Source organism: Doryrhamphus excisus, linkage group LG13 (genome assembly GCF_037039965.1).
Source record: "Doryrhamphus excisus strain RoL-2023G ecotype Guam linkage group LG13, RoL_Dexc_Guam_v1.1, whole genome shotgun sequence".
Taxonomy (NCBI): Eukaryota; Metazoa; Chordata; class Actinopteri; order Syngnathiformes; family Syngnathidae; genus Doryrhamphus; species Doryrhamphus excisus.
The window spans coordinates 20,433,820-20,455,697 of record NC_136369.1 but is presented as its reverse complement, the minus strand read 5'-3'; the positions used below and the strand labels follow the sequence as shown (position 1 = coordinate 20,455,697).

General features: G+C 46.4%; 1 protein-coding gene across 1 annotated transcript in view; it reads left to right on the top strand.

Moving 5' to 3' along the window:
* The window catches only part of LOC131139777 (AT-rich interactive domain-containing protein 3B), a 74,381-nt gene extending 55,111 nt beyond the window's left edge, over positions 1 to 19,270 (top strand). The window contains exons 5-9 of the mRNA XM_058089663.2: positions 13,666 to 13,849; positions 15,594 to 15,853; positions 16,648 to 16,932; positions 17,018 to 17,110; positions 18,333 to 19,270. Of these exons, the coding sequence (XP_057945646.2) occupies positions 13,666 to 13,849; positions 15,594 to 15,853; positions 16,648 to 16,932; positions 17,018 to 17,110; positions 18,333 to 18,538 (1,028 nt within the window). The 3' untranslated portion in view covers positions 18,539 to 19,270. The remainder of the gene's footprint in view (positions 1 to 13,665; positions 13,850 to 15,593; positions 15,854 to 16,647; positions 16,933 to 17,017; positions 17,111 to 18,332) is intronic.
* The last annotated feature ends 2,608 nt before the right edge of the window (positions 19,271 to 21,878 follow it).

Here is a 21,878-nt window from a genome sequence, read left to right as displayed (position 1 = left end):
TTTTTTTTGCCAGACCATCACACGTGTTACATCACACGCCCGCTCGCAAGCGTCTGACACCCAATCCTAATAAAGCAAAGGCCGGGCGTAACAACGCATAACACTTGTCAAGCGGATGGACGCGGCCCAGGAGCCCAGGCCGCCCAGGCCGCCCTCACGCCCGGCGAAGACAGTTTTATGATACAGTGGAAGCTTTGTGCCGTTGGAGCCGCTCGCTGTGTACGCTAACGTTTGAAGTCGCTGTACAAATATGGCCGATCTGTGCGGCCCGCATCCTGATTTATTGCCATATTGCACGTGACAATATTCTAATCGTGCACGTGGAGCAATAATAGTGTCATTATTAGCCATCTGACAACCTCCCCGGCTTGTGAACATGCAGCCCCCCCCCCCACCCACCCCCACCCTGTGGTGAAATTTACAACTTGTGACTTTTGTTTGGCGCCACGCCAGTATCTTTTCCACCACGGGCCGCAGGAGTCGTTGACAGCGAGCGGAATACAGCTCCTTTAATGTATCGGCTGTCTTCCTCGAGTAATAACTCTTGCTGAGAAGCCGCTCTCACGGGGGGGGGGGGAAAGTGGCTTCTGCCGACTTATCTACCGCTGAATGTTTGCCTTTCCCCTCAGCCCCCCCTTTAGGTATTTACTCTTTAAATTGAGACCAAAGGAAAGGGACAAAGAACCAGATCGACGTCTCTCCATGGTAAATCATCCTCCACGATGAACCGTCTCCGTCAGCCCTCTTCTTATATCAGCCATCTCTAATTGGCGACAGGTTGAAAATCCTTCGCGTTAACAGCTGTGGCTGTAGGCAACCTCACGATGAACTCCCCAGGACCCAGTGCAGTTCAATCCGCCGCTCCTCATGACGGCAGATTGTTGCGACTCGGTGTCGCACTTGCCGTGGTGTTTTCCAATCCACCCATCTGCGCTCTCTCAGCGTTGGCCCAGCAGCTTGCAACCGTGCAGCTTGCAACCGTGCAGCTTGCAACCGTGCAGCTTGCAACCGTGCAGCTTGCAACCGTGCAGCTTGCAACCGTGCAGCTTGCAACCGTGCAGCTTGCAACCGTGCAGCTTGCAACCGAGCAGCTTGCAACCGTGCAGCTTGCAACCGTGCAGCTTGCAACCGTGCAGCTTGCAACCGTGCAGCTTGCAACCGTGCAGCTTGCAACCGTGCAGCTTGCAACCGTGCAGCTTGCAACCGTGCAGCTTGCAACCGTGCAGCTTGCAACCGTGCAGCTTGCAACCGTGCAGCTTGCAACCGTGCAGCTTGCAACCGTGCAGCTTGCAACCTCGCCGCGATTACAACACGACTTCTGTCGCTGCCGCGTTGTGCAATGTGTACATTGTGTCCCAAAACATGTCGACATCGTTTCAAACATGAATATCTGAGTCATCACATGTCCGAGGCCAGGGGTGGTCAAAGTGCGGCCTTTATTGGACCGTGGCACATTCTGATATAATCATTTGAGAGGAAATAAAACTTTAGCTGCAGCAAAAATGGAAAAAAATCAGCAGTGATTTTACAAGAATAAAGTCCAAATATTAAAAGGGAACTTAAATTCTTGCCATCATTCACAATCCTTATTTGAAACATGAACACATATTTATTTTCTCTTTTTTGTGCATTCTAGCGAAAGAAAACAAGTTAATATGAGCTAGCTAACAATTTTGACGCTAAAGCCCTCACACAAAAAAACTCAAAACAGTGTTCCATTTATTTATAACGGGACTTGCATATTAACTTAGCTACAGCCGTATTATTATTGTAGCAGCTAGCATGAAAAACATTTTATCTGGCGGACTAACACGACGCCTCGCTAAGCTCTCATTTGCTGTCGGCATTATTTACCCGAGGACTGGACTGCGGGTCTTGTGCTGGAAGATACAGCCATCCCAAGGAGAGCGGACGTTGTAAGTGTTGTCGCTGCTGTTGTTGTTGATGGAACTAGCATAAATATGCGTAGCAACGCGCCTCGGAAAGAAGTTTAGGTAGTAGTTTTAAATCGTCCAAATAGGGCAAGATACGGCAACTATTACACGTTATCATCAGTGTACGTCTTAATCCATGATCACAGCATCGATATCATATGTACCATGCAACATTGTTGTTTTATTTATTTATTGCAAATTTTAAAAAAAGATTATTTTTAAAGAATGTGTGTAAAGCCAACACACATTTATTTGTTTTATTTTTTATTTTTTTCATTTATTAACTAAATAAATAAATTTAAAAAATATATATTATTAATTTTTTTTTTTTAATTTTTTAAAGAGCTTCATTTTTTAAATAGGTGTGTTCCAATGACATGCATTGTTAGCTAGCTCATATTAACACCTTTCCACGTGTTTTCATGTATTTTCCCCGTCTAGGAGAAAGTTTTGGTAATCTACCAAGAAAAAAAGTTGTCATTTTATGAGAATAGAATAACATTGCAACGTTATACGTGCCTAGCGCTTAAATCCACTTCTGCCACCTTGTGGCCGTTTTTACGACCTGAAACCGCACTAAACATGATCTCTTCTTTTGTGCTTTGGGATCGGGCGTTAGGGTTGGAAAAAAAAACCCTATGAATACATCTTTGGTAGCAAATGTTCCCAAAGAGAGCTACCTTTTCCTTCCCACTTTCTCATGCCCCCTGAATTATAAGTGAAGAAAATAATGTGCGTGTATAATAGCGTTTATAATATAATATAAGAGCATTTTTCTCTTGCTGATTTTCTGCCGTGGTTTTCCACCTCTCCCTTTGTCCCTTTGTCACGTCACACGAATTGCATTATTGACATGAAACGTATGGAGCCAAGGCTACAGTGCATATCGACCGACATAATATGGACTTAATTAGATGAACGTCCCCTCGCTGTGTGTCTCCATGTGTGTGTGTGTGTGTGCGTGTACATGTACCCCCCCCCCAACCCACCAGCTGTGGCTTTGGCAACATGCTTAGAATAGCGATGTATCTATAGAGTAATGTTACATTGAAGTTACCTTATGTGGAGGCTGCGTATCTTAACACTTGATATGAATTGGTGCGGCAAGTGGTGGCCTGCACTATACATAGCAAATTCCGTGCGCCCGAGGTTGCTTCTTTTTTACCTTTTATGTCCCTGAGCGTGCATTAAAAATAAAGCAAACATGCCCCCCCACCACCACCACCACCCTGACGTACAGCAGGGTCCTGACAATCAATATGCTGCCCTGATGTTTAAACTTAAACAGCCAGGCTCTGCCCGGCTGAACGTAAACTTGTAGCATGTTAAGTCCAGACCCAGACTCGTTGCTGCTGCCAATGTATGTTCGACACCAATGAAGACTGGACCAAATGGCCGCAAGATGACATTGAAAAAGACTGACAGACTTCCGAGTACCATCACGTGTTAAAGTGCCAGCAAAAACATGCTAGTTTTGCATGCTAACCCTAATTTTACAAGAATAAAGTCCAAATATTAAAAGGGAACTTAAAGTCTGGCCATCATTCATAATCCTTATTTGAAACATGAACACATATTTATTTCCCCCTTTTTGTGCATTCTAGCGAGAGAAAACAAGTTAATATGAGCTAGCTAACAATGGGCATTGTGGAAAATGTTGACGCTAAAGCCCTCACACAAAAAAACTCAAAACAGTGTTCCATTTATTTATAACAGGACTTGCATATTAACCAAGCTACAGCCGTATTATTATTGTAGCAGCTAGCATGAAAACATTTTATCTGGCGGACTAACACGACGCCTCGCTGAGCTCTCGTCTCAGCGTCATTCACAGACAGAAGAGTGGATACCTAGCGCTCAATTTTGCTACAAAGACTCGGAAACACGCTAGTTTTGCATGCAGGTACCATTTGTCAGCGGAAACAAGAGGTTAAAAAACACTAAATAATCATAAATGTCACCTACATGCTGACATAGCCTCTTTGGCGTTCTGTTTTCATGACGTCGGGAAGGAGAAATGGCCATATCATCGCCTCCGAGCCAGCAGGCTTCGCCGCACATCTTAAAAGAAAGCTCAATAAGTTTCATCATTTTTCTTCCATCAAATGGGCTAACCTAGCAAGATGTTGCTAGATGTTTCCAAGTCGACGCCCAAGACTGGTCAGTCCCACATCATAAAATTTGTGTAATCCTGGACTTTGACCAGGAAGAAGAACACAACTGGCAACTTTCCAATTGAGCGGGTACAAGATACCTCAATCGGATTGGGGAAAGGAATATTCCACCCCTGGGAATCCCATTATATGTTCATTGGGATTGGCACTTTTCTTTGGGAATGAGGTGTATACAACAAAGGTTGCATTCTTTCCGTTTCAGCAAATAACCCCACTGGAATTGGAATATTTGGTCCATGTATACGTGGCTATTGATTTGTTCCCGACTTGACGCAACTATTTGGTGTTCAGTACCGTATGGACGCAAAGTGCAGACTCCCAACAGCTTAGGCCAAGCCTTGAACGTATTATTAGCTTAGCACTTTCATGCGCTCCAAAAAGTGACACAAAATTTTCATATAATAACAGCCTCTCCTCCGTTTATGGCCTGCTTTCAATTAACGCCCTGTAATCTCTGCGGTTGAAGCAAGTAAACGCCCCTCCGTAATTGTAGTACTTAGTAGTAGTAGTAGTAGTAGTAGTAGTAGTTCCATTCCCTGATCTGCTACTTCATCGGTGTGAAGTAGCCTGGGTTTGGGTGAGGCGTCGAGGCTGCATGGCTGCTCCGAAAAAGACCTCAGACTTGAGTCCGCAAGGCCGGGGGCTGTTTGCGTTGGGTGGCTGACACCTTCCTAACAGCGCTAATCCAGTCTTTCTCCGGTCGGCAGCTACCCCCCCCCCCCCCACGTCCTTTCTTTCCCCGCTTCGCATCCTTCCTTGCTTTCTTCTTTCCTCCGAGCTGTAACGCCCGCCACAGATTGTATACCCCTTCGCATTTAACACGGCCAACCCGTAGGATTGTCCCGCCACATCTCAAAAAACAAAGAATGTCGGTTAAGGTGGGATCCTTCCCCCCTCCTTCCTTCTGTTTTTGTTTCCGTGCTGGCTGCTCAGACGGCTCTGAAAGATCCGTTCGCTCGCAGCCTGCCTCAAACATTCATTTCCTGTCGCTCTGGCGCTGAATTCATTTTTGTATTTTTTTTTATATACTTTATTTTTATTTATTTTGAAACAAAACATCAACAGCAATACAAACACACTCAAAACCAAAAGGGGGCCCTGGACATGCACAGTCGCTGAATCATTTTTTCACTTGAGATACTTCATCCACCATCGCTGGCGTATCGCTGGCGTATCGCTGGCGTATCGCTGGCGTATCGCTGGCGTATCGCTGGCGTATCGCTGGCGTATCGCTGCCGTATCGCTGCCGTATCGCTGCCGTATCGCTGGCGTCAGGGGCCGACCAATTGATTTAGTACGGACGGCCATTTTAATGCCAACAGCTGTTTCCTGCTAAAAATAGGTCAAAGGTCATATGGAATGACCTTGTTACGTATTTTTGTGTGTGTCCACAAATTGAGATGGAAGGCCGGGACTGCAGTGTCGGTGTTTGATTATGGTCTGCCAAATGAGAGCACAATTGATGATTATTGCAAATGCTGTCGTGGGGGGGGGTGGGGGGGGGGACGAGTCAATCTGGCCCACATGGAAGATGATGGAAGACCACATGGATCATCACCGCATTGATAGTCATTGTAGGAATGTGCTGCTGGAACATGTCTGGTCATCGTCCCCGCTGTCGGGCAGGGATGTTCAATTGTTTGGGGGGGGCATATTTTCTCTTTTTTTTCTTTTTACATCTTTTTTTCTTTTCTTTCTTTATTTTTTTGTTTTTTTTTCTTTAGGGGGGCATATTTTCTTTTTTTTTCCCTCATTTTTTCTCCTTTTTCCCATTTTTTTCTTTAGGGGGGCATATTTTCTTTTTTTTCCCTCATTTTTTATCTTTTGTCCCTTTTTTTCTTTAGGGGGGCATATTTTCATTTTTTTTCCTTTTTTTCTTTTTTTCTTTAGGGGGGCATATTTTCTTTTTTTCCTCATTTTTTCCCTTTTTTTTAGGGGGGCATATTTTCTTTTTTTTCCTCATTTTTTCCCTTTTTTTCTTTTTTTCTTTAGGGGGGCATATTTTCTTTTTTTCACAGATGAAATAGCTTGGAAAAAAAAAATCCTTCCCCAGGGTCCCACTTTGGACACCCCGTCTTAAAACAGTCCTGTTTAGTTGCGTCACCCCCCCCCCCGATTCTACCTCCACTGCTTACTGTATCATTAGCAGCCTAGCCAGTAGCCGCGCGGCGCTTGTGTCTTGTGTTCGCAGTGGGACCCTAAGGAAGGACTTAGGGAGTGGTCCGGGGGCCCTCGGCCGCGGCACTTCCCACCAAAGTGACCTCTGACCCCCGGTACCATTAATCACTAGGCTCCTGATGGCCCTGTCCCTGGGGGGAAATCAGCGTGGGGCAAAGGATGATGGGAGGTGAAGCCTGCAGCCAATTAGAGCTGGGCTGAGAGCGGCCGAGTGGACGAGTCCCGGCTTCATAGAGAGATGGACTAGCCAGTAGCCAATAGCCAATAGCCAATAGCCAATAGCCAGTAGCCAGTAGCCAGTAGCCAATAGCCAATAGCCAATAGCCAATAGCCAATAGCCAATAGCCAGTAGCCAATAGCCAGTAGCCAGTAGCCAGTAGCCAATAGCCAATAGCCAATAGCCAATAGCCAATAGCCAGTAGCCAGTAGCCAGTAGCCAATAGCCAATAGCCAATAGCCAGTAGCCAATAGCCAGTAGCCAATAGCCAATAGCCAGTAGCCAATAGCCAATAGCCAATAGCCAGTAGCCAGTAGCCAATCGCCAATGGCTCGCCGTGTGAGGCCTGCGCAGCCTTGGCCAGGCGCTGCCACGTCACGGCGTCTTCCTCTGGAAGTTGAACGAAGTCCACCAGCCTGTGATGAAGGAGCCGCTGTGATCAAAAGATGTGTTCCTCTTTCTTCTTTTGTTTTGCCGTGCTCTAATTAAGCTCGTTAGACCTAAACGTCTCCAGGGTTGGGAGCGGTGCAGATGTTGGGGACGCCAAAGCCAAAGGAGGACATCTGTTGCACGCTTTTATTTGGGGACGGAATTAGGAAAGGAGCACATTGAGACGGCAACGCGCTGAAATGTGAAACCTTGCTGTCATGTGTTGACTAATTAATGATGTCTTCAGTTTCAAACATGGCGGCGCCCCACTTAGGATGTACTGTACATAATATATACAGTATCTGACAACATGGACCACAGCCCTCACATGTCAGGAGGCATTTTATTACAGCTTCTCAACCTGCAAAACTATACACATGTACTTTAGTCTGTACGGCCAACTTTGGCTCACCAGTGGCGGCAGCACTCGTGCAGCCAAAGACCATGATTGTGGACGAGAAGCTATCAAAATACTACAAAAGCTAGTTCTATTGACACTTTTGGACTTCATCTTTCTCCTTGGTGAACCGCGGCTTCCCCAGTGGCGGCAGCACTCGTGCAGCCAAAGACCATGATTGTGGACGAGAAGCTATCAAAAGACTACAAAAGCTAGTTCTATTGACACTTTTGGACTTCATCTTTCTCCTTGGTGAACCACGGCTTCCCCAGTGGCGGCAGCACCCGTGCAGCCAAAGACCATGATTGTGAACGAGAAGCTATCAAAAGACTACAAAAGCTAGTTCTATTGACACTTTTGGACTTCATCTTTCTCCTTGGTGAACCACGGCTTCCCCAGTGGCGGCAGCACTCGTGCAGCCAAAGACCATGATTGTGAATGAGAAGCTATCAAAAGACTACAAAAGCTAGTTATATTGACACTTTTGGACTTCATCTTTCTCCTTGGTGAACCACGGCTTCCCCAGTGGTCGCAGCACTCGTGCAGCCAAAGACCATGATTGTAGACGAGAAGCTATCAAAAGACTACAAAAGCTAGTTTTGACACTTTTGGACTTCATCTTTCTCCTTGGTGAACCACGGCTTCCCCAGTGGTCGCAGCACTCGTGCAGCCAAAGTGCAGCCAAAGACCATGATTGTAGACGAGAAGCTATCAAAAGACTACAAAAGCTAGTTTTGACACTTTTGGACTTCATCTTTCTCCTTGGTGAACCACGGCTTCCCCAGTGGCGGCAGCACTCGTGCAGCCAAAGACCATGATTGTGAATGAGAAGCTATCAAAAGACTACAAAAGCTAGTTATATTGACACTTTTGGACTTCATCTTTCTCCTTGGTGAACCACGGCTTCCCCAGTGGTCGCAGCACTCGTGCAGCCAAAGACCATGATTGTAGACGAGAAGCTATCAAAAGACTACAAAAGCTAGTTTTGACACTTTTGGACTTCATCTTTCTCTTCGGTGAACCATGGCTTCCCCAGTGGTCGCAGCATTCGTGCAGCCAAAGACCATGATTGTAGACGAGAAGCTATCAAAAGACTACAAAAGATAGTTTTGACACTTTTGGACTTCATCTTTCTCCTTGGTGAACCATGGCTTCCCCAGTGGCGGCAGCACTCGTGCAGCCAAAGAGTGGGATTGTGAACGAGAAGCTATCAAAAGACTACAAAAGTTAGTTTTATTGACACTTTAAATCAGCAAGTATATGTTGGACTTCATCTTTCTCCTTGGTGAACCATGGCTTCCCCAGTGGCGGCAGCACTCATGCAGCCAAAGACCATGATTGTGGACAAGAAGCTATCAAAAGACTACAAAAGCTAGTTTTATTGACACTTTTGGACTTCATCTTTCTCCTTGGTGAACCATGGCTTCCTCAGTGGCGGCAGCACTTGTAACCACCTGAGCCAACCAACACTGGCTGTGTGTTGATAGTCAGTCCATGCTGCTATACAAGCTGCACACTGACTACTCTAAAGTGAATGCCTTCTTCCCTTTTGATGTCACGTATCTACGACATGTGATCTTTTTTTAGGTGCGTAGCGATGTGAATAAAAGCCTTGCTGTGGTGATGGTAGCGTGTTGGGGGGGCTGGGGTGGAGGAGTTGGGACGGGGGGGGGGGGGGGTGGCCCGCACTCTCGTGTGTCATTTGTTGTCCCCTCATTGTTCACGGGTTCGGGGTGGGCATGAAAAACATGGCTTCCTGCTGACCTGCACTTTTAATTCACACATCAATAATCCCCCCCCTCCCCCACCCCCCCTCTCCGGCTGATCTCTGACCCCTCCAGTTGTGCTAATTGTTTGATGCGGGGTTGATGTGCCGGCGCGGCATCAAATAACTGACAGCCAAGCACGCCCGATGCTTTTGATCGGCGCCGGCCGCGCGTGTTCTGGAACGGCCGCAAACGACAACGACAGCTCTTTTTTCCGTCTGACGGGGACGTTTGCATTCATCGCTGGAGCCGGATGATGCAACGTTTAGCGCTCGCTCTACCGTCGCTCTACCGCTACTCTTTATGATTACGTTTCACGGCATTGTACGTTTCATTGGACTTCCTGTCCATGAGACTGACTTTTTTTCTCCCAAGGACGCCGAGTCCTGGCAACAGGCCGCGTTGTTTGGCCTCGTGTTAACTAGCTTGGCGGATTAGACGCATGTTGTCCTGCCGGGGCTTTAACAGGCTAAACCGTGTCATCTACACGGCGCCGTGCTTCTGGGGAAATATTCATATCTTCATATTCATCTCATTAATATACCTTGCACTCATGCCACCATCTTACCTTTTTAGTAACTACTAACTATTAACTTCTGTGATTGGCTGGCCTCTCGCCCCAAGACAGCTGGGGTAGGCTCCAGCATCCCTGTGACCCTCGTGAGGATAAGCGGTAGAAAATGAACAAATGAAGTATTAACTCATTAATAACATTCTTCCATTTTTACCTGCATAATGTATATGTTGCGGCCTCACATCCACTTTCCATCATACAGGCCTCATATTCACATGTATGGACCCCCCCACAATAACAACAACAATGCAGGCTCTTGCTGTGTTTAGCTTGTGTCCTCTCCAGCCTGCTGTGCAATCCTATTGTGGTCACCTCCGCATACACAATGAGGAGGAAAGCGCATCGGGCAAACAATGTGTTTTTATTGCCATCGCCACACATGGCATGCGTGCGAACGGGCCAGCCCACTTCCCACCGAGCCCCACAACAAAGAAAAACTGTAATTTGCCTGCCAAGCCAGCAGATGGCGACGGCGCGCTAAATGACTCCGCCCACCCACTGCTTGGTCTCTGGTTTGCTTTTAAAAAAGCGTCTTTCAAGTCAAAGCAATTCACTGTTTTGGTCTTTGTAGTGGATTAGTTGTGGGCGGGACCGGGATTTTAGGGCACCCAACAATGGGACCGTCACCGAAATACCTCGCTGGGGGCTGCTGTGCACGGTTAGCTACTCTTTAATGGCGCCCGTGTCTTCGAAGTAGCATAAAAACAGTCGAGTACACAGTCGAGTACTAGCGTGGCCAGAAAACATTGAGGAATAGTCGGGGGGAACCTTAACCAGACCCCACAACTGCTGTTTTGGTTAGCAACCGTTTAACATGTGTGCGTCAGCCCGAGTGTCTTTGAACTCGTACTGTCTTTGAAGTAGCTTAAAAACTGTCGAGTACTAGTGTGGCCAGAAAACATTGAAGAATAGTCGGGGGGAACCTTAACCAGACCCCACAACTGCTGTTTTGGTTAGCAACCATTTAACATGAGTGCGTCAGCCCAAGTGTCTTTGAACTAATACTGTCTTTGAAGTAGCTTAAACTGTCGAGTACTAGCATGGCCAGAAAACATTGAGTAATAGTCGGGGGAACCTTAACCAAACCCTACAACTGCTGTTTTGGTTAGCAACCATTTAACATGTGTGCGTCAGCCCGAGTGTCTTTGAACTCGTACTGTCTTTGAAGTATCTTAAACTGTCGAGTACTAGCATGGCCAGAAAACATTGAGGAATAGTCGGGGGAACCTTAACCAGACCCCACAACCACTGTTTTGGTTAGCAACCGTTTAACATGTGTGCGTCAGCCCGAGTGTCTTTGAACTAATACTGTCTTTGAAGTAGCTTAAAAACGGTCGAGTACTAGCATGGCCAGAAAACATTGAAGAATAGTTTGGGGGAACCTTAACCAGACCCCACAACCGCTGTTTTGGTTAGCAACCGTTTAACATGTGTGCGTCAGCCCGAGTGTCTTTGAACTAATACTGTCTTTGAAGTAGCTTAAACTGTCGAGTACACAGTCGAGTACTAGCGTGGCTAGAAAACATTGAACAATAGTTTGGGGCACCTTAAGCAGACCCCACAACTGCTGTTTTGGTTAGCAACCGTTAAACCTGAGTGTCTTTGAACTAATTTAATGACATTTGCCACCTGTTTCATGTTTTTCCTGAGGGGGAATAAAAGTGCAGACAGATGCTATTTGTTTCAGGCGGATGACGGTTAATTGAGACGCGCCGTCTCTGAGGGTGGAGGTCACTATCCGAGGAAAAGTGCAACTTGCTCATGCCTGCTGAACGCACATTTTTTTTCACAGACAATGACGGCGCCGTTTAAAGAAAAAAAAGAAAAAAAAAATTTATTCCCCTTCAGCCCTCATGTTAGGATCCAGAACACCACTGTCGAAATAAAAGGCACGCCCAGAAACGTTTGAAATCCAAGGTATCCAGGTGAGAGATCGAGCCAAAGTGTCGAACTCACTGTAGGATACTGGAATGCTGGCGCAGCGATGAAGTGGAACATGACTTGATTTACATACTTGGTTAGGTGCTGCTGTTTTGGTTAGCAACTGTTTCCTGTCCGTTGGTTGGAACGCGGGTGCGTTTGAACGGTTCCCGTCTGGTTTTTGTTTCTCTTGAGTTCTAAAAAGGAGGCGCTTGTTTGTACAAAGTGAACAGCGCACCCTGCGATACAGCGTGTATTCAAGCGGCGGCCATTACAGTACGTAGATGCCCCGGCATTTGCTTTTCTCTGCTTTGAAATGTAAATACCGTAAACTCCAGACTTTTTTTCACACGCTTTGAACCCAGCATCTTCAACAACGATGTGGCTACATCACGGCTAAAAGAACTACGGTGGACACCAATATCACCTTTGGAAGATTGTGTTTTGATCTGACAAATGTTAAGTACGTTTGATCAAGCGTATGGCGTATGATGTATGACGCTGGGAACAAAATGGTAGGCAGGATTGCAAGGTTTATAGTGTGCTTTTCCGTGTAAATATCCCATGTTATCCCATGTCTGTAGGAATCCTCCCCCTGAGGACTCTAAGTGGGTTTCGAATCGAGGATAAGGGAATCTTAAAGAACCAAATCATAGAATGAGAACCAGATCGTTTATTCCTGACAACAATACCTAATACAGACGTCCGGGCTTATCTGCAGTCCCTGTATGCCTACAAGTAAGCGGATCTTCTTACAGCGCAGCTGCAAAAAGCACCCTTCCTTTGTTCGCTGGGGCATCAACGCATTTGGAACATTCTGCTTTTCCACCTTGTTGTCACGTTAGTCCCTTTTTTTTTGGCGTGGGTGCGTGTATAAAGTATCTTTTGTATTTGTGAGACCATGTTTTAGCTTTGATCTTTAGGTAATAAAATTGACCTTCATGTCCCAATATACAATCATTTGGAAAAATGATGAGACCACCCTTCTGAAGTTTATTCCGTTTTCACGTGAAAAGCAAAAAGTCAAACTATTTTTGTTGGCTTTGTTATATTTGTCCAAACAAAAGTACCTTTAGCTGTAAAAGGAACAAAACATTGCAGCTCATGTTCAGGTGCACGTCGGGATTTACGTTCATGAGGGGTTTTTTTATGCTAACGCGAGTGGCTTCGATGGCGCTATCCGCAGAGGGCGCCGTCTTTGAGTTTGTTTTGCCAAGATGTGACATTGTGTAAGTGCAGGGAGACTGTATGTACTTTATGTACTTTATGGACGTTCTTCTTTCTGTGTGAAAGTGAATAAAAAATGCGTTTAATAAGTTTATTAACAGTGACAGGTTATTTGTAACCGTAGAGTTGGAGTTGCTTTATCGCCATTAAGAATTAGCGTCGAGGTCAGCGGCATGTCCACACAGGCCACTGGTGCACGTGGCTTAGAGACATGTTGCTAACTTAAGAAAATGAATCAGGGCTAATCTTCATTCTCCAAAGTCATTAATGAGTCCAATTCCAGGTTAAGGGGCTGAAGGATTGACTGGCATTAACCGTGTGGGCAAATCTGCGCAAGTCGCCTGTGGGGGGCGGGGGTTGGGGGGTGGATTTAGTGGCGCAATCCTCCAAATGAGCTTCATTACATTGGACTAGCCAGGAGGGGTGGAAGCCCACCGTCACACCCCCCAACCTCCCCCCTCCCCACACCCGCTGCTGCCAGTGGATTAGCAGGTCACCACAGTCCCGGGCCCCTCCTCCTCCTCCTGCTTCACGCCGTACACTGTTGCACTTTTTGCTTCGGCTCCCCCCCAACCACCCCCCGCCCTCTTTGGTCCCGCGCGCTGAGTGCAGCTAAGCCGTTGACAAGATGAATGCATCTGTATCAAAAGTGTGGAGCCGCTTTGCTTTGTGTTGTTTGGCCAATCCCCTTTTCCAGGTCAAGCCAGATTGTCTTTTCAAGGCAAATTTAACGGGACACGGGCCTGTCAACGGGGGTCCCGCGCGCTCTTAAAACTCTATCGAGTGCTTCACACCATCATCATCATCATCATCATCATCCGGCTGACACTACGCTCCTTTCCCACACAGGCACTCCGGTCAACCGTATTCCCATCATGGCCAAGCAGGTCCTGGACCTGTACATGCTCTACAAGCTGGTGACGGAGAAGGGAGGCCTGGTGGAGGTCATCAACAAGAAGATCTGGAGAGAAATCACCAAGGGACTCAACCTGCCAACCTCCATCACCAGTGCAGCCTTCACCCTTCGTACTCAGTGGGTTTGATTCACACCGCCAATACGCCCCCCCCCACTCTGGAGTTTACATAGAAATAGAAGAATATAAATATATCATATTTTAAAAAATAATAATTTATTTGAAGTTGTATGTGTTTTAGTTTGAACAGATTTAATAATAATAATAATAATAATATATTGTTACATGTAGTCATGATATGGGAGATATCGCCATAACGATACAATACATGATAAATCCAGAACATACATCATCAATAATATTTCTTTCTAATTATTTGATTTTATTTTGAGGTTTTTAAAAATGAAAAATAAAATAGAAATGAAGAAATAAAACCATACAATAATACATCAAATGTAAACTGTAACAACTACTTATTGTATAGATTTTGTATTTATTTTATTGTCAAATTAGTTAATTATTTGATTTGGTTCAATTAATGACTATATTGTTATGAATAAATGAATATATAAAATGTTAAAATCTACAGTATGTAATGTATATATTATTTTATTGTGAGGTCAAATCAACATGAAATAATAGAAATAATTTATTTGAAGTTGTATGTGTTTTAGTTTGAACAGATTTAATAATAATAATAATAATAATAATATATTGTTACATGTAGTCATGATACGGGAGATATCATCATAACGATACAATACATGATAAATCCAAAACATCATCAATAATATTTCTTTCTAATTATTTGTTTTTGTTTTGAGGTTTTTAAAAATGAAAAAAAAAAATAGAAATGAAGAAATAAAAGCAAACAATAATACGTCAAATGTAAAGTGTAACAACTACTTATTGTATAGATTTTGTATTTATTTTATTGTCAAATTAGTTAATTATTTGTTTTGGCTCATTTAATGAATATATTGTTATAAATAAATGAATATATAAAAATAAAATGTTACAATCTACAGTATGTAATGTATATATTATTTTATTGTGAGGTCAAATCAATATGAAATAATATGAATAATTTATTTGAAGTCAGTTGTATGTGGTTTAGTTTGAACAGATTTAATAATAGATTTATTGATTTGCTATTTTTAGGAATGTCATTTTTATATCCAATTAGAATAAATAATAGAGCTGAAATATTTCAATAAATAATATACATTGAATATTAAGACATATATTGTATACATACACGGTGTAGAAATGGCTGACGGCATTGATTGTTCCATATTGTGTAGATTGCGTGGAATTGATTGTTAATTGATGGTATGGTGAAGCGATGGAGGCCAAAAGGAGTGCACTACTTGGCTGCAACCAGCAGAGGCGCTGTTGACATTTTTTTTTTACGCAATCCATTTTGCATCCGATGCCTGCCTCCATTACATCACGCCTCCGTCCCATTGATGGCCGTTGGTTTATTGATGTGATCTGGGTCAGAGTTCACCATGACTAAGATGGACTGTTTGACTGACAGCTCCGGGGGAAACAAACCTTGAGTGTATTGTCGCACCTCGTCGGCCAGTGTCCACTATAGCGAGGACGCCTTAATGAAGCCTCATGTATTTTTAATGCTGCATAGCCAAGCTCTATCTAATGGACTCCGGCTCTTTGCGTCTTATTGATTCTCCAGCGCCGCCGCCGCCGCCGCCGCCATTATGCAGTCAGCATACATAACACTGCACGTTCATTTTACCGTAATGGTATGGAAAACGCTGCAGCCGTGACGCTGCATATTCAGCACATGCCGCGCTTTTGCACGTTGTTTCCATGCATTTAATAGTGCGTGTTATCTTCCAGGTACATGAAGTATCTGTACCCCTACGAATGCGAGCGGAAGGGCCTCAGCTCCCCCGGCGAGCTCCAGGCGGCCATCGACAGCAACCGGCGCGAGGGGCGCCGTCCCAGCTACAGCAGCAGCCTCTTCCGCTTCTCGCCCTCGCCCAGCACGGCCCCGCACATCCTCTCGCCTCCCAAGATGCACCTCTCCGCCCTGGCCGCCGGCACCTCGGGGGCCCTCAACGGCCTGCAGGCCTCGCCGGGATCCTCCTTGAAGAAAGGTAGCCATAACATCAAGTTGCGTACTTGATAATAGATCATCATGCTCAGGGAGCTGTTCATTGAACAAAATATAATTTTTTCTGCTTGTAGTTATTCCTAATATAATGTCTTACAACTTATATCATAGAAAAAGAGGGACGGTGTCCACGAGAAACACGATAGAGGTCTTATGCAATAGTAGGACTCCACTAGCATGTTCCAGTGAGCTCCCACTCTGCGTTTGTATGGGGAAATGTCGCCCTCTGCTGCCTGTAGAAAGAACTGCAGATAATCTCTAACCTTACGTATATGTTGGATAAAAATATAGAAAACATATAGATTATATAATGTCACATATTTTTAAATATAATATACATTCTATGCAATGTATTAATACAGTAATACATGAAGTTATTTGAAATTCAATACCAATAGGTAGAGAAATAATCATTTATTTATAATAGAGTGTTTTTGTAGCTTTTGAAGGGAATTGAACATCGCGTAGCGTCCTCATCTTTGGGGGAATATATGAGGAGGTGTTTCAGTGTGGGGGGAGTGAGCGTGGGTTGTCCAGGTGTGGGCCTGGGGGGGCTGCCGAGAGGAGCGACTGATTAATAACACGGTTCCCACGCTGCATTAACTTTGAAGGCCCCCCCCCCCCCCCCCCGTTGACCCCGTTGATAACTGTCATTAGCTCGCCGATGTGACTGCCGACGTGCCAGGAATGCTGAAATGAGACAGCAATCCAAGCGGAGGTTGAGGCGAACATCTGCTGAGATGGAAGTCCTCAAATTGTCCTCCCCTTCACTCCCAGACGACCTGACTCCCTCCATCATGGCGGCCAGGCCCTCCATGGCGCTGGCCCTGGGGCAGCAGCAGGTGGCGGGCTTGGCGCGCGCCGCCACGCTGGAGCAGCTGAGGGAGAAGCTGGAGACCGGCGTGGGCGTGGTCTCGGGGGAGGGCCCCGAGCGGAAGATGGCGCGCCTGGCCGAGGAGCAGCAGCGCCTCATGCAGCAGGCCTTCCAGCACAACCTGCTGGCCATGGCTTCCCAGATGCCCATGAACCTGCGCCTGGGCGCCCCCGCCGTCACGCCCAGAGGTCCGTACACGCCCCCAGCGGCGCACCCAGGCGCCGTGGTGGCTCCTCATCAAAGCAACTTTTCTCTCTTCTTTTTTTCCCATAGATGAGAAGCAGCAGGACATGTCTCTGAGCATCTCGACCAATGGCAACGCCAGCATCACCGTCTCCGTGGAGGTCAATGGGACAATGTACTCAGGTACGTCCGGGGCAACATGTGTTTGTTTAGGAACAGTTTACATATTAATCTACCCAGTACGGCTGCACGGTGGTCGAGTGGTTAGCGCGCAGACCTACCTAGGAACTAGGAGACCCAAGTTCAATCCCACCCTCGGCCATCTCTGTGTGTTCCAAAAAAAACATGCTAGGTTAATTAGCCACTCCAAATTGTCCATAGGTATGAATGTGAGTGTGAATGGTTGTTTGTCTATATGTGCCCTGTGATTGGCTGGCCACCAGTCCAGGGTGTACCCCGCCTCTCTAGCCCCAAGACAGCTGGGATAGGCTCCAGCACCCCCACGACCCTCGTGAGGATAAGCGCTAGAAAATGAATGAATGAATGAATGTCTACTATGTTAAGTAATTTATGTCTTTTTTTTTCTTATTTATGTATTCATTGGCTTATTTTCTCTTATGTTTTAAATATTATATATGTGTATATATTTATATACAAACACACACACACACACACACATATATATATAAACACGCATGAGCACTTATGTCTTTTTTGTCTTATTTATGTATTCAATGGCTTGTTTTCTCTTATTTTAAATATTAATATGTGTATATATATAAATATATAGATATATACACACACATATATATATATATATATATATATATATACACATATATAAAATTTAAAAATATATATTTTTTATATATATGTGTGTGTGTATATATACGTATATATATATTTAAAAAGTGTAAAGATGACTATAGGGGTGTTACGTCATGCCTAGAGGGCTTCTTCATCCATCCATCCATTTTCAATGCGGCTTATCCTCATCAGGGTTGCATGCTATGCTGGAGCCTATCCCAGCTGACATTTAGGCCAAGCATTAGTACAATTTGCTTAAATTATGCTTTTTAAATTTTTTTTACTAATCATAGGCACCACAAAATGCCAATTTTTTTTTTTTACCCTAGACCGAGGGATGACTGTCCAAGTGTAAAGCTGTAGGGGTGTTAGAACATGTGTCAAGGTCTCTATCAGGTTTAAACAAACGTATTTAGAAGCTCATGAACACTTTCTCTATGCTCTAAATCTATTTTACCGAAATGGACTCCTGGCGGTCGGGTCTGGAACCCGTTAACCGTGACGACCGTGTTGCCAGGCGGCAAAGCGGCGCCGCCCCCAAGTATGATGTCATGATAAAAACGCCACGTTGTTGACGGGACGATGTCATTGGTCACAGGAACACTCTTCGCCCAGAAGGCCGCAGGGGTCCTGGGAGCCTCCGCCGCCGCCACCACGGCCCCCGCTCCTGGATCCAGCGCCGGCTTTGCCTTCTCCGCACCCCCGACCCAGACCCTCAGCCCGGCGTCCACTTCCTCTTCCTCCTCCTCCTCCTCCTCTAAGGGCCCCGGTTCGGCTGAGCTGGCCCCCAACGGGTCACCCTAATTGCGAGCAAGCCCTCCACCCCTGACCGCCCCTTCCAACGGGCGCCCCCCCTTCCCCCCCTCCCCGCATGAATATTCAGTACAGTGAGAAAGATTACAAACTCTTGCACAACAAATACCTCATCAACCCTGTCGACTTGTTGGCTGTCCGATGGTGAAGAGAATCGTACTACACCGCACGACTATGCATTTTATACACACACACACGCCACACACACGCTACACACACGCCACACACACGCTACACACACGCTACACACACGCTACACACACGCTACACACACGCTACACACACGCTAAACACAATCAGCGCAGCCAAAACCCACTGACAGGTGTCGTCACGATTGAACTTGAAAATCTTTTTAGCGCATTTTCTTTTGTTTGTTGCCATTTGTTGTCTTTTTTTTTGCGTCTTTGTTTTCTCTCTTCACATACCTCAAACTACCAAACCTGCAGTGGCGTCTTCTTACCTCAGGAGTAGAACATGTAACCTCAATCAGCGTCTCATTTCTCCTCCTTTCGTCTTTCAACTTTGACTTTGCTTTGCCACCTCGCCGCAATCAGGGTCAAGTCGGGTATTTAGCGGCGGCGGCGGCGGCGAGCGAGCGAGCGCGGCATGAAATCGGAATATACCTCATCGTTCTCTCGTCATGGACGCCTCACGACGTGGACCAGCCTTGTCCCAACGGAACCACAGCACCTCTCTGCACGAGTGCTCTTTCAAGCGAAAAAAGAAAAAAAAGCATTTGGGGGGGGGGGCGGGTGGTTGATTTATTTTGACCTCTTTGGGCGTGGGTGGGCGTCCCTCTCAGGAAGCTGGGTAATCACTGGCTTGGCGTGCCCCCCCCCTCCTCCATGGAAGCATGAACTTAAAAGAATACCTCATGAGACTCTCTGTGTGCGAGGAGAGCGACATTACATATACCTCATAGGGCGGCCATGATGGAAGCCCCCCCCCCCCCCCCCCCCCGACTGCTGCTGGACTCTCTCTCTCTCTCGCTCTGCATTGGACTGTACAAAGCGCCGTCTCCTCTGCCCCCCCACTGTCGGCGGCCTGGTTACGAGCGATGCATGCGTACAATGGCGTCACCTCCAAGTCCTCCCCCCACGTTGTTGCACAGCTAGAGTACCAAAAATAACCACAAGGCGGCGCACCGGAAGCGGCTGGTAGCGCGTCGGGTACGGGGGTGTCCAAAGCGCCGCCACGTCCACATGAAAGACGCCAGAACCAAGCCAGTGTAGGTCAACATATGCAAGTCATCGTTGGCGGGATATCCCATAACAATAATAATAATAATAATAATAATAATAATATCCCATAACACAAATCAGTCATTTTCTTTGGACTTATGCTGAGGTCCGATGAATTTAAAAAAACGGGTCAAAAGTGGCCCCCGGGTCGCACTTTGGACACCCCTGACTGAGCAAGTCAGGAAGGATGTACATGGTATTACTTGACGAGTTTAATGTACGACTTTAATGCAATCCGGAGCCCCCTTCACACAGAAAAGCCCCGCCTTTCCCCGCCCCGCACCCCCGTGTCGCCCTTCTGTATACACGGCACCGACACAGAATTGGGGGCGCAAAGGCAACCTGGACGTTTTCCGTCCTGGGATGCGGTATCACAGTTGTACGGTGGGGCGCCGCCTGTGTGAAAGGGTGCGCCGCAATGCCTGATGACACCCGTCGCTCGATTCCCCCGGCGGTGTTGTTGTGTGATAGCAAACTAAAGTTGAGGCTTCTGTGTGAAAAGCGCAGGTGGACAAAATCCCAGGTTTACCGTTCAGTCGCTGATGCAGCAGTTTTGCGGCACCCCTGTGTGAAAGGGCCCCCGTCTCCGAGCAAAAGGGGACAAAGTCGACCCGACTGTTGACTGGTTGACTTCGGCCATTCATACAGGACAACAACGCAGAGACAATGCAGGGAAAAGAAAGCAAGCTCTTCCACACAGAGATGCCAGCAAATGGCGGCATCAGAGGCGCATCAGTGCCTGAACACTGCGTGCGCTTTCACACAGTAACGCACAGCACGCCAGAATGGGATTCCATGATGTCAGCGTCTGATGCGACAAACAAAATAAAACACAACAAGGCGGGATTTCAACTTCTCGCAACCCCTTTCACACAGGCGTCATCCCGGCTCCGATACCAAAACTGTTTTTTTTTTTTTTTTTTTTACAATGTTCTGTGTGAAAAGGGGCAATGGACTTTCTTCCCAGTTGAATCCCGATATGATCCCGAGCCCACTACGGGTTCTGAATAATTAAGAATGAATTCTCATGTCCAGCTTCAATCTGTGTGAAAGGCGCGAGTGGCGTAGATGTCCCGCAGAGGGCAGCATTGTCACACAGACAGGCGAGGGTCTGTTTGCCGCGTAGGGAGGACAGTTGGTCGCTGCCTTAAAGATAGTCTGTCTCTCTCCAAGCTTAATCCTTCGGAGAGAACTCATCACTTTTTCATTTCTAAAGGCGGCAGGGGGCGCCTTTCATGCAGACCTCACCTTTATTTTCTTTCTTTTGATATTTATTTTTTCGTCTCCATTTGATTCTTCTTTTTCTTTAGCGGCAGGCTATTTTTCTTTTTTTAAAACGTTGACTGGTGCACGTCGAGTTTGGCGACTGGGAATCAAATCAAGCGCAATCCGACAACGGTGACAATCCTATGAAGAAGAAGAAAAACGCTCGCGTGTCCTTTTTACGATTTCTGCTGGGATTCAAACAACTAGCTTCCTGCTAGCTGACCTGCTGCATAGAAGTGTGCATGGTGTGCGAGTGTGTGTGTGTGTGTGTGTGTGAGTGTGTGTGCGCGCGCGCAAGAGTGTGAGACCAGTTGACCCTTGTCGCATGTCGTCGGACTACTTCCTGGAGTTCACCTTGAAAATCCGGCTACTCTGTATAAACGGCACAGAATGAAGGTGATGAAACTGTTCCGGCAATTTTCCGGCTGCCGAGGTGGCATCGGAGCGGCACGGAAGCCGACACCTGAAGCTCGTGACGCAGTTGTCGCTGTCCGGCTCAGCGGAGCCTGCCGCCATCTGACTTTCTGTGTGAAAGGACACAGGATCCTCTGATGCAGATGCAAAGCGGCAATTTTGCGGGATCTTCTGTGTGAAACAGGCTTTTTAGGTTTTTGTTTTCTGTAATTGCCGCTTTCACACGGCATCCCGCGATCGGTAAACGAGATGCCAGCGAGGATTCACGCTCCTGACCTCCTCACAGCCGGAAAATAGCCAGGTCAACTTTATCACCAACGCGGGGAAAAATGCCGGATTTAAACGCCAAAAGCGCTCCTTTTGGGCGCTCTGCTTGGCTAAGTAGCGAGGATAAATGCTAGCCCCCCCCT